At 37.0% G+C, this 14,375-nt stretch overlaps 1 protein-coding gene across 1 annotated transcript in view; it reads right to left on the bottom strand.

Moving 5' to 3' along the window:
* Positions 1-14,375, bottom strand: part of SPAG17 (sperm associated antigen 17) — a gene marked incomplete at both ends in the record, with an annotated part of 220,105 nt that overhangs the window by 103,833 nt on the left and 101,897 nt on the right. Inside the window, one exon of the mRNA XM_079698181.1 lies at positions 7,604-7,758. Coding sequence (XP_079554307.1) covers positions 7,604-7,758 — 155 coding nt within the window. The remainder of the gene's footprint in view (positions 1-7,603; positions 7,759-14,375) is intronic.

The following is a 14,375-nucleotide window of genomic DNA, read 5'->3' on the forward strand; positions in this document are numbered from 1 at the left end:
TATATAAAAATGTTTAAATATGAGATTTAAAAGGATAAGTGTAACTTCTAGAAGAATATAAATAGAATGTATGACTTTTAAAAATCACATGCTAAGAATGAACTAAGAAAATTGAATCTAACAAAAGGAAGGAAAGGGATTAATCCTGAAGTAAAAATGTGTGTTTATAAATTTAATGGTAAGACACGGTCCCTGGCTGCCATCTTGGATGCAGTGTCCTTTTCCTCACTTCTGCACATGGCTTGCCTGAGCTGAAGTGTTGGTGGCAGCCATTCCGCACTAGGAACTCTGGTCGGAAGAGCCGGGTGCAAGGCCTCTGCATGTGGCCCCATGTGAGCAAGGGAAACCCGACTAAGCACAAAGGGAAAAAAAGTCATCTCAGAGCTGTGACTGTTTTCAAGGCTATTGTTTTTCTCTGTGGAACACTACCTTTGGGGCAAAACAAAGAAGAAGCAGGTGATTCTAATGTGCAGCATAGAAGGAGAGACACTGCCGGCCAGCATCTCCAACTCTGAAGGCACTCCAGCTGTGTGGCGCACAGGGTCTTGGTGCTCCGGCCAGGTGTCAGGCCTGACCCTCTGAGGTATGAGAGCCAAGTTCAGGACATTGGTCCACCAGAGGCCTCCTAGCCCCACATAATACCAATCAGCGAGAGCTCTCCCAGAGATCTCCATCTCAATGCTAAGACCCAGCTCCAATCAATGACCAGCAAACTCCAGTGTTGGACATCCCATGCCAAACAACTAGCAAGATGGGAACACAACCCCACCCATTAGCAGAGATGTCTCCTAAAATCATGCTGAGTTCACAGACACCCCAAAACACACCACCAGATGTAGTCCTGCCCACCAAAAAGACAAGATTCAACTTCATCCACCAGAACACAGGCACTAGTCCCCTCCACAACGAAGCCTACACAACCCACTGAATCAACCTTAGCCACTGGGGTCAGACACTAAAAACAACAGGAACTACAAACCTGCAGCCTGCGAAAAGGAGACCCCAAACACAGTAAGTTAAGAAAAATCAGAAGACAGAGAAATACACAGCAGTTGAAGGAGCAAGGTAAAAACACACCAGATCAAACAAATGAACAGTAGATAGGCAGTCTACCTGAAAAAGAATTCAGAGTAATGAGAGTAAAGATGATACAAAATCTTGGAAATATAATGGAGAAAATACAAGAACCATTTAACAAGGACATAGAAGAACTAAAGAGCAAACAAGCAATGATGAACACCACAATAAATGAAATCAAAATTTCTCTAGAAGGAATCAATAGCAGAATAACTGAGGCAGAAGAACAGATAAGTGACCTGGAAGATAAAAGAGTGGAAATAACTACTGCAGAGCAGAATAAAGAAAAAAGAATGAAAAGAATGGAGGACATTCTTAGAGACCTCTGGACAACATTAAATGCACCAACATTCAAATTACAGGGGTCCCAGAAGAGGAAAAAGAAAGAGACTGAGAAAATATTTGAAGAGACCATAGTTAAAAACTTCCCTAATATGGTCAATCAAGTTCAGGAAGTGCAGAGAGTCCCATACAGGATAAATACAAGGAGAAACATGCCAAGACACATATTAATCAAACGATCAAAAATTAAATACAAAGAAAAAATATTAAAAGCAGCGAGGGAAAAACAACAAATAACATACAAAGGAATCCCCATAAGGTTAAGAGTTGATCTTACAGCAGAAAATCTGCAAGTCAGAAGGGAGTGGCAGGACATATTTAAAGTGATGAAAGGGAAAAACCAACAACCAAGATGACTCTACCCAGCAAGGATCTCATTCAGATGGCACAGAGAAATTAAAACCTTTTCAGACAAGCAAAACCTAAGAGAATTCAGCACCACCAAACCAGCTTTACAACAAATGCTAAAGGAACTTCTCTAGGCGGGAAACACAAGAGAAGGAAAAGTCCTACATAAACAAAACAAAACAACTACGAAAATGGTAATAGGAACATACATATTGATAATTACCTTAAATGTAAATGGATTAAATGTGCCAACCAAAAGACACAGACTGGCTGAATGGATACAAAAACAAGACCTGTATATATGCTGCCTACAAGAGACCCACTTCAGACTTAAGGAAACATATAGACTGAAAGGGAGGGGATGGAAAAAGATATTCAATGCAAATGGAAATCAAAAGAAAGGTGGAGTAACAATTCTCATGTAAGAAAAAATACATGTTAACATAAAGACTACTACAAGAGACAGAGAAGGACACTACATAATGATCAAGGGATCAATCCAAGAAGAAGATATAACAATTGTAAATATTTATGCACCCAACATAGCAGCACCTCAATACATAAGGCAAATGCTAACAGCCATAAAAGAGGAATTTGACAGTAGCACAATCATAGTAGGGGACTTTAACACTCCACTTTCACCAATGGACAGATCAACCAAAATGAAAATAAATAAGGAAACACAAGCTTTAAATGACACCTTAAACAAGATGGACTTAATTGACATTTATAGGACATTGCACCCAAAAACAACAGAACACGCTTTCTCCTCAAGAGTTCATGGAGCATTCTCCAGGATAGATCATATCTTGGGTCACAAGTCAAGCCCTGGCAAATTTATGAAAACTGAAATCATATCACGTATCTTTTCCGACCACAACGCTATTAGACTAGATATCAATTACAGGAAAAAAAATGTAAAAAATACAAACACATGGAGGCTAAATAAAATAAGCAGGAGATCACTGAAGAAATCAAAGATGAAATAAAAAAATACCTAGAAACAAAGGACAATGAAAACATCATGTCCCAAAACCTACGGAATGCAGCAAAAGCAGTTATAAGGGGGAAGTTTATAGCAATACAATCCTACCTCAAGAAACAAGAAACACCTCAAATAAACAACCTAAACTTACACCTAAAGTAATTAGAGATAGAAGAACAAAAATCCCTAAACTTAGCAGAAGGAAAGAAATCATAAAAATCAGATCAGAAATAAATGAAAAAGAAATGAAGGAAACAATAGCAAAGATCAATAAAACTAAAAGCTGGTTCTTTGAGAAGATAAACAAAATTGATAAACCATTAGCCAGACTCATCAAGAAAAAGAGGAAGAAGACTCAAATCAACAGAATTAGAAATGAAAAAGGAGAAGTAACAATTGACACTGTAGAAATACAAAGGATCATGAGAGATTACTACAAGCACCTATATGGCAATGAAATGGACAATCTGGAAGAAATGGACCAACTCTTAGAAAAGCAAAACCTTCTGAGACTGAACCAGGAAGAAATAGAAAATATAAACAGACTGATCACAAGCACTGAAATTGAAACTGTGATTAAAAATCTTCCAACAAACAAAAGCCCAGGACCAGATGGCTTCGCAGGCGAATTCTATTAAATATTTACAGAAGAGCTAACACCTATCTTTCTCCAATTCTTCCAAAATATAGCAGAGGGAGGAGCACTCCCTAACTCATTCTACAAGACCACCATCACCCTGATACCAAAACCAGACAAAGATGTTACAAAAAAAAAAAAAAAGAAAACTACAGTCCAATATCACTGTTGAACATAGATGCAAAAATCCTCAACAAAATACTAGCAAACAGAATCCAGCAGCACATTAAAAGGATCATACATGATGACCAAGTGGGGTTTATCCCAGGAATACAAGGATTCTTTAATATATGCAAATCAATCAATGTGATACACCATATTAACAAATTGAAAGATGAAAACCATATGATAATCCCAATAGATGCAGAAAAAGCTTTCGACAAAATTCAACACCCATTTATGATAAAAACTCTCCAGAAAGTAGTCATAGAGGGAACTTACATCAACATAATAAGGGCCATATGTGACAAACCCACAGCCAACATCATTCTCAATGGTAAAAAACTGAAACCATTTCCACTAAGATTAGGAACAATGTTTCTCACTCTCACCACTATTATTCATAGTTTGGAAGTTTTAGCCACAGCAATCAGAGAAGAAAATGAAATAAAAGGAATCCAAATTGGAAAAGAAGAAGTAAAGCTGTCACTGTTTGCAGAGGACATGATACTATACATACAGCATCCTAAAGATGCTACCAGAAAACTACTAGAGCTAATCAAAGAATATGGTAAAGTAGCAGGGTACAAAATTAATGCACAGAAATCTCTGGCATTCCTATACACTAATGATGAAAAATGTGAAAGAGAAATTAAGGAAATGCTCCCATGTACCACTGCAACAAAAAGAACAAAATACCTAGGAATAAACCTACTTAAGCGGACAAAAGACCTATAGCAGAAAACTATAAGACACTGATGAAAGAAAGTAAAGATGATACAAACAGATGGAGAGATATACCATGTTCTTGGACTGTAAGAATTAACATTGTGAAAATGACTATACTACCCAAAGCAATCTACAGAGTCAATGCAATCCCTATCAAACTATCACTGGCATTTTTCACAGAACTAGAAGAAAAAATATCACAATTTGCTTGAAGACACAAAAGACCCCGAATAGCCAAAGCAATCTTGGAATGTAAAATGGAGCTGGAGGAAACAGGCTCCCAGACTTCAGGCTGTACTACAAGGCTGCAGTAATCAAGACAGTATGGTACTGGCACAAAAACAAATATAGATCAATGGAACAGGATAGAAAGCTCAGAGGGAAACACATGCACATACAGTCACCTTATGTTTGTTAAAGAGGCAAAAGTATACAATGAAGAAAAGACAGCCTATTCAATAAGTGGTGCTGGGAAAACCGGACAGCTACATGTAAAAGAATGAAATTAGAACACTTGCTAACACCATACACAAAAGCCAACTCAAAATGGATTAAAGACCTAAATGTCAGGCCAGACACTATCGAACTCTTAGAGGAAAACATAGGCAGAACACTCTATGACATCACTCACAGCAAGATCCTTTTTGACCCACCTCCTAGAGAAATGGAACTAGAAACAAAAATAAACAAATGGGACCTAATGAAACTTAAAAGCTTTTGCACAGCAAAGGAAACCAGAAACAAGATGAAAAGAGAACCCTCAGAATGGGAGAAAATATTTGCAAATGAAGCAACTAACAGAGGATTCATCTCCAAAATTTACAAGCAGCTCATGCAGCTCAATATCAAAAAAACAAACAACCCAATCCAAAAATGGACAGAAGACCTAAATAGACATTTCTCCATAGAAGATATACAGATTGCCAACCAACACATGAAAAGATGCTCAGCATCACTACTCATCAGAGAAATGAAAATCAAAACTACAATGAGGTATCACATTATACCAGTCAGAATGGCCATCATCAAAAAATCTACAAGCAGTAAATGCTGGAGAGGGTGTGGAGTAAAGGGAACCCTCTGGCATTGTTGGTGGGAATGTAAATTGATACAGCCACTATGGAGAACAGTATGGAGGTTCCTTAAAAAACTAAAAATAGAACTACCATACAATCCAGCAATCCCACTAGTGGGCATATACCCTGAGAAAACCATAATTCAGAAAGAGTCATGTACCACAATGTTCATTGCAGCACTATTTACAATAGCCAGGACATGGAAGCAAGCTAAGTGTCCATCGAGAGCTGAATGGATAAAGAAGATGTGGCACATATATACAATGGAATATTACTCAGCCATAAAAAGAAATGAAACTGAGTTATTTGTAGTGAGGTGGATGGACCTAGAGTCAGTCATACAGAGGGAAGTAAGTCAGAAAGAGAAAAACAAATAGCATATGCTAAGACATATATATGGAATCTAAAAAAATAAAGAGGTTCTGAAGAACCTAGGGGCAGGACAGGAATAAAGATGCAGATGTAGAGAAAGGACTTGAGGACACAGGGAGGGGGAAGGGTCAGCTGAGACAAAGTGAGAGAGTGGCATTGACATATATACACTACCAAATGTAAAATAGATAGCTACTGGAAAGCAGTTGCATAGCACAGGGAGATCAGCTCGGTGTTTTGTGACCACCTAGAGGGGTGGGGTAGGGAGTGTGGAAGGGAGACGCAAAAGGGAGGAGATATGGGGATATATATATATATGTATAGTTGATTCACTTTGTTATAAAGCAGAAACTAACACACCATTGTAAAGCAATGATACTCCAATAAAGGTGTTAAAGTAAGTAAGTAAGTAAATAAATAAATAAATAGAAAACCCAAAGAGTCTAATAACCATGACAGAATTTGTTTCAGTAATTAAACATCATCCCAGGTCCAGATGTTCTTATTTGGAAGTTTTACCACATGCCAAAGGAACATATGTATTAGTCTTGCACAAACTCATTCAGAAAATCAAAAAATAGAAATGAAAAAGGAGAACACCCGCCCATTAATTTACGAGGCTAATAAAATCCCAACATGAAAGCCAGACAAGAATGTTTAAAGAAAGGAAAATTATAGCTGAGTCTTAACCCATGAATACAGATCCAAATATTGTAAATAATCTATTAGCAAACCTAATGCAGTAATTTATAAAAAAAGATAACATAATGGACAAATTGGATTTTCACAGGAATAAGGTTGAACACTAGGATATCTATTAATAAAATTTAGCACTTTAACGAATAAAAAAGAACACTTAAATTGATGTAGAAAAATCATTTGATATGATTTAATGGTCACTTATGATTAAGAACTCAGAGCAAACTAGTAACAGGAGACACTTTTCTAACCTAATAAGGAGTATTTACATAAACTCTACCGCAGAAAACAAAACATACTTATTAGATGAATATTCAAAACCTAGAGCAAGACAAGGATGTTCTCAAAATTGTATTGGAAGTCCTAATCGGCAAAGAAATGAAAAGTATAATTACTGGAATGAGAAACAAAACAAAGAAAAGCACAGTTTAAGATATTAGCTTGGTACATCTGTTGTGTGCCTTAATTTTGAAAAATCATCTCATGACTTTAAAATGTGTGTTCCCATGTATGCATATATGTATGCACACAACCTATTTCCCCAGTTATTTACTCTATAGGACCATGTTCGTCCTCTCTATCTTTCTGTATCCCTTAGGACTAAAACAATTCTATAAAAATAACAAATACTGAATATACATTAACCAGTATTGAAAAATAATGAAAAGTCCTCATTATTAATAAGAAGAGAAAGCAAAATTTTAAGTTAGCAATGGAATAAGGATCTGGGGAGAAAAAAAAATCGCTAATTCCCAGAGGCCTCATTTTGCTGGGAACCTGACTGCATGTGCCACTCAGCTGCCCTACTTTTGAGTCTTCCCTAGATCAAGTGGAGTTATCACAAACCAGCATGCGGAATGTCATGTTTTGTAGTTCCTACTTTAAATCTTTCAGAGGCTGTTTTATTGGAGCCTAAGTGAATCAAATGTAATTTAATAATATCCCCACTAGATTCAGTGGGATAGGGAATGACATCTGTCTTCCTCGGGGAGATAGTTTCAATGCCTATCACAGTGCCTGGCACACACATTCAACTTGGTGAGCTGAATTGAATCTATAGTATCACACAAATGTTTTTATCAAGTTTAACCACCCAGCTTAGGCTATAAGAACTAAAAACTAGGTAACTAGCAAACTAAGCTAAGACAACTAACCAACCAAACTATCTAAGTTGGTTACCTGAATCCAACATTAGAGTGAAGAGCAATGTTCCAATGTTCACAGTGCAGACGTTGCAAATTCATTGGATTATGAAAGACCAACAGTAAAGAGTTATCTTGGGTGTGGTAATAAGAATCAATACACCTGTATTGCTGATTGGCTTCTTGAAGAACCTGAAAATCAAAACAAATCCATTGTTGTGTCTTTTATTCCCAAGAGAAGGGTCTCCTGCTAGAGCATTTCTCTGTCCCCTTCTTTTTCTCCACTTATCTCCATGATGTTAGTCAAGGTGACAGCATAGATGGCAGACATTTTCAGGAGGATTTTAGCAACTTTTAAAGAAAAACAAATCCTAGGCTCCAGGCATAGAGGCATTTGCTCAAGTGTTCTTCATTAATGCTGGGAGATAATAATTAAGTCTAGGAGTTATTTATTTAACATTTTCCATGCCTTCATATAGATCATCTCATTTTGTCATCATAAAAGCCCCAGATAAGTAGGTATGATTATTTTTTCCATTTCAAAATATTAAAAGCTGCAATTTTCAGCATCAGTTGTGGCCAAGAGGGGATAAGATACTTGTCCAAGAATATGGAGTCCCTAAGTTCTGGTGCCAGGGCTCATACCAGTCTTTTGACTCTACATGTCACATTTCACACTACACACAGTGCTCTCCACTACACCATGCTGTAGTACAGAGACATGCTGTGAGTGGTCCTCCTGATATTGTTTCTACATGACTTCTATCCCTGGCCCTTTCCAAAATATTCTATCTTCAGCATTGCAATTGCAGCCACAAACAGAGGGGCAGAGTAGGCAGCTCGCTGTCCTGTTGCCTTTTCCTTATGCCAATCAACATAAAGAAATATGTGCATAGGGAAAGCAATTAGACAGCTGTGGGTTTTTGGTTTTGTTTTCCTTGTCCATATCAATTCGGTGGCGGCAGCTTTCCGTTCTCTACCTTTCGGATGATCTGAAGGCATGGAATTGCACATTATGTGAGGAAAGGATTGTTTTACTTTTGCTTTCAATTTTACACTGGTAGCATAACTAAAATAATATATGTACTTCCCCAATCTAGTCTGCTATATGAGTGTCTTTATGAAGTGGCATTTAAATTTTTACATTTGTTCCCTGAGAGCCAATACAAGAAACACACATGTGGTAAATATTTTTCCATTTAAAAAATTGCTATGTGGGGTGCTATCCATTACTTTACTTTTTTGGCAAATTCCTTTCATATTTTAAGTTCAAAAAACAAATATTTTTATTTCTGATGAATGTGTCTTCTTCCTTGTATTAGAGAGCTCCACAATCTTTGTGTTTTCACATTTACTTTGACTGCTGGGGTAGACATCTATTAAGTATGCTTTTGTTTTTGTTTTTTTGCTGTAGGGTTTATGTAACCTAATACTCCTCATTAGGTTAGAAAAGTTCCTCCTGTTACTAGTTTGCTCTGAGTTCTTAATCATTAGTGACTATTAAGTCATATCAAATGATTTTTCTGCATCAATTTAGGTGTTCTTTTTTATTCTTTAATCTGTTAAAGTGCTAAATTTTATTAATAGATATTCTAGTGTTCAACATTACATTCCTGTGAAAATTCAAATTGTACATTATGTTTTCTTTTTTTTCAATAAATTACTGCATTTGGTTTGCTAATAGCACTAAGTTTTTCAGAGCTGTAGTTGTTCTTAATATTTGATAAGCTTTCATACAATGTATTTCCTGTCCTTTGTAAAAACTTGGCCACAGCACTGTAAATCAACTATACTCCAATAAAATAAATTTTAAAAACTTGGCTTTTACTTATTATTCTGCATTAATATTGTTGTTCTCATTAACTACTTTTTCATTAAAAATGAAGACCTACTATGTGCCAGGCACCATGTAGGTTCTAGAAAAACAAAATGAACAAGATAGGTAAGATTTTTCTCCAAAATCTGATTAAGATTTTTATAGAGAATTCGGGAGTTCAGAGATGTGTGTCTAAGAAGATGAAATTGATGGAACATCTGATAGGGACAGAAGGGATTGGCATGGACCAAGAGTGGAGCAGGCTGATGACTAGGAGGATATTACAGTAGATGGAGAGGATGGTACTTGAATTAAAGTAGCAGCAGTGGAGATGGTGAAGAGCTTGAAGATATATTTTGAGGTTATACCCTCAAAACTTGATGGATCAGACATGCAGGACAAAGGAACAGCTGAAGTAAGGAATGACTCTTGGCCTTTTGGCTTGATGGTGACATTTTCTGAGATGGATGAGGGGAGAAACATGCTTAGGTGGGAAAATTATCTGCTTCATATGGGACACTAAATATTTAAGAGGCCTATCAGAAATTCAAGTGGAATTTAGAGGTAGGTACACTAATGTGGAGCTCAAGATAGAGATAATTTGGAAGATAAAATTTTATGAGTCATTAGGGTTAGACATATATAATAGATGAAATCATTTAAAGAATGTTTACAGAAGAAAGAAGACAATTCAGGACTGAGACTTGAGGCACTTCAATATTTAGATATTATGTGGAGGAGAAGTATTCGACAAAATTCCAAATGGAGCACTGAGGAGGAATCCAGTATGGTGTCTTGGAAACCAAGAGCGAAGAGTGTTTCATAGGGAATTGATCAGCTTTGTGATGAAAATGTCAAGGAAGATGAACAGAGATAAGCATTCATTTAGGTTTGGCAGGACAATTATGTGTGACCTTGAAAAGTGAAGCTTCATGGAGTGGGAAGGACAGAGCTAAATCGAAATAGTCTGAAGTGAACTTCCAGTTAAAAATGGAAGATTAAACACATGTACTCCCTAACCCCTCAGTAAAGGAACTGTAAAAATTTTGAGTTTTAATAGCAAAAAGTTGAAGGCCACAGAAGAGGAGACAAAAGCAACAGCATTTTAGAAGCTAGAAAGCAGAAGGACAAGTGGTAACAGATTTAGCAGAACATGGAAAGCCAAATCCTAAGAGTAGTTTTAAGAGAGACCAGACGGAACTTTGTGTGCAGAAATACAGAAAGTCTCAAGAAATGGCAGAGTGAGGTACCTCTGAAAGTGGAGTCAATGTGGCATTGAAAATAGGAAGTCTTTTAAGAAGCCTCAACAGTCCTGAGCAGCCGGGGGACTGTCCATCTCCCACCTCAGCAGAAGGGAGGATTATTACCAACAGAAGGTGATCCTGTGTATTCTAAGAAGAGGAACCCTAGGCACCACTGAAGGAGACTTATACCACAGAAAAAAGAGAATTCTGTAAAAGTCTAAATTGGCATGGTCCAAGAGAAATATAAGGTAAGCCACAAATGTAAGCCATGTGTGTAATATAAAATTTTATAGTAGCCATATTTTAAAAGTTAAAAAAGGTAAAATTATAACTGTATATTTTATTTAACCTAATATGTCAAAAATATATTATCATTTCAATATGTAACCAATGTAAAAATTGCTAATGAAATGTATCACCTTTTTCAACTAAATCCTTGAAATCTGGTGTGCATAGCGTTTACATAGCTATACTTATGTAGTGTATAGCCTACTTATAGCCCATCTCACTTTAACTCGCAACATTTCAAGTACTCAGAAGCTATATGTGACTAGTGGTTACCACATTGGACAACGCAGATCTGGAGGCTGAGTGGGAAGACACCTTAAACTCTTTCCCTCTATCACTCAGCTCCTAAAACCCTGACTGGTAAGTTGTATCTTGAAGACAGGAGATTAGATTTTTCTTTTTTTCCTGGAGACTCTAAATGGCCCAAGAGTACAGAACTAATACATTAACACTGATGGGTCTCCCAAGAAAACCCCCCAGCCAAATTACCCAACAATGAAGTCCAGTTATTGACAACTTCCCTCTACCCTGACCTCAGGTAGCACTTCCTATCATATTTTTAGTGTCTCATTATTAATATGAACAAAGAGGCAAATACCACTAGATATTATTCTCCAATATGAAAAATGAAGATCTCCCCTCCTCTCCCCCAAAAAACAAAAAGTTAAAAAAAATTTTTGAGGAAAAGAGACAATGCAGGGAGAAGACACTATGACTTCAAAGGACTTTAATATCCTCATAGAGATAAGAGAAGATATGGTACCAGGGAATGTGAACAGTGTGCTCTATAAAGGTAATTTTTAATTATAAATAGAACTTTGGGAAATTAACATTATAACAATAGACACAGAAGACGCAATAGAAAAATTGAATGAAAGCAGAGCCATATTTCCAGAATAAGAAGAAAAGGTGTTGTAAACTAGGAGGGAAAAGGTAAAGAAACTGGAAGTTCAGTCCAGGAAGTCCAACACCAGAATAATAGGAGTTTCAGGAAGAAAGACTAAAGAAAACAGAGGGGAGATGATTATTAGAGTGATGATTGTATAACATTTCCCAGAATATAAAGACAGGAGTCTCTGGATTATACTGGGCTCCCCAGTACAATATGAGGAATAGAACCACATACCAAGGCACATCAACAGGAAATCTAGAACACTGGAACAAAGAGAAAATCTTAAAAACCTTACAGAGAGAAGAAAAAAAAACACTCAAGTGATCAGGAATCAGAATTTCCTTCTTTTTTCTCAAGGACAATCTGGAAAGTTAAAAGACTATTGAGGAATGCCTTCAAAATGTCAAAGGAAAATACTTTTTAACTTAGCATTTTATATAAAACCAAACTGGCAGTCAAATGTAAGGATAGAATTAAGATACTTTCAAATATCCAGTGCCTCAAAAATTTATGGAAGCAACTTGAAGAGACGGTCCCCTACAAAAAGAGAGTAACCCAAGAGAGAGGACAACATGGGATTCAGAGGACAGAGTATCTAACTGGAAATAGAGGCAAAGGATGTGGCCATGATAGTGAAGGGAGATCGTGGGATCACAGCTATGCAGCAGCCTTTCTCTGAAAATTGGTAGAATTTTCTTTGCTGCTTTGTAGCTTCTGGCAGTGGCCATCAATCCTTGGTGTATTTTGGCTTGCATCTGCATCATTCTAATCTCCGCCTCTCTGGTCACAAAATATTCTCCCTGTGTGTCTTTGTCTTTACTTGGTATTTTCTTCTTCTTACAAGGACATCAGTCATATTTGATTAGAGCTCACCAAAATGCTCTCATCCTAACTTGATTACATCTTTTAGACACCCTAATTCCAAATAAGGTAACACTTTTAAGTCCTGGTGTAAGGATTCTAAAAAATCTTTTCGGGGACACTGTTCAACACATAACAATCCACACTGTGGCCTCTCAAATTCATATCCTCCCGATATGTAAAATATATTCACCCAATCCCAATATCCCTCAAAGTTTTAACCCTTTCCAGCATCAACTCTAAGGCCCAAATTTTACCTAAATATCTTCTAAATCAGTTATAGGTGAGACTCAGTTCCTGGTCCCTCCTTGGGCAAAATTCCTATTCATTTGTGACCCTGTGAACCCAGAAGACAAGTAGAGGGCAAGCAGAGGTTGAGAGCACACAGGAAAGGCATTGCTTAGACAACAAAATTGATAGAATACCTGTTAGGTCTGAATGTATTGAGAGGAGATTTACTCTTTGGTAGAGAATTTGGGGGGTAGTAATGATAAATGCATAACAAACTAAACAAATGAAAAGGAAATGTAATCATAGAATACTATACAGTTCAGTTGTGAATAGTTTTTATATAATTGAAATAAGGTAAATCTTGAAATCTAACCAAAAATTATGATATAGTTGACAGTGTTGGAGAATGGCAAGGAGAAATGCTGCTATGAGTGTAGGAGTGTATGAGTGAACGTATGTGCACATGTGTGTGTGTGTATGTGTCTGAGTGTGTGTTATATGGGGGGTGGGCAAGCTATTTTCTCAAGAAGGAGTTAATTGATGATGATGCCCCAAACTAAAACTAAGACTAAATATTCTAGCTATTTAGAGACAATTAAGTAACAAAAGAAACAGGTAAATACCTTGAAGATTTTTACCTCTGGGAATTTTGGCACGGGAGTGGGAGGGAGCTGCTATTTTTCATAAGGCTCTTTATACATTTTTTTGGCTTTAAAAATATGTGGATGACTATGGAGAACAGTATGGAGGTTCCTTAAAAGACTAAAAATAGAACTACCATACGATCCAGCAATCCCACTACTGGGCATATACCCTGAGAAAACTATAATTCAAAAAGAGTCATGTACCACAATGTTCATTGCAGCACTATTTACAATAGCCAGGACATGGAAGCAACCTAAGTGTCCATCAACAGATGAAAGAATAAAGAAGATGTGGCACATATATACAATGGAATATTACTCAGCCATAAAAATAAATGAAACTGAGTTATTTGTAGTGAGGTGGATGGACCTAGAGTCTGTCATACAGAGTGAAGTAAGTCAGAAAGAGAAAACAAATACTGTATGCTAACACATATATATGGAATCTAAAAAAAAAAAAAAGGTTCTGAAGAACCTAGGGGCAGGACAGGAATAAAGACACAGACATAGAGAATGGATTTGAGGACACGGGGAGGGGGAAGGGTAAGCTGGGACGATGTGAGAGAGTGGTGTGGACACATATACACTACCAAATGTAAAACAGATAGCTAGTGGGAAGCAGCCGCATAGCACAGGGAGATCAGCTGGGTGCTTTGTGACCACCTAGAGGGGTGGGATAGGGAGGGTGGGAGGGAGGCTCAAGAGGGAGGGGATATGGGGATATATGTATATGTATAGCTAATTCACTTTGTTATAAAGCAGAAAGTAACACACCATTGTAAAGCAATTATACTCCAATAAAGATGTTTAAAAAATGTGGATGTAAAACTTTG

Source organism: Hyperoodon ampullatus (genome assembly GCF_949752795.1).
Source record: "Hyperoodon ampullatus genome assembly, chromosome: 2".
Taxonomy (NCBI): domain Eukaryota; kingdom Metazoa; phylum Chordata; class Mammalia; order Artiodactyla; family Ziphiidae; genus Hyperoodon; species Hyperoodon ampullatus.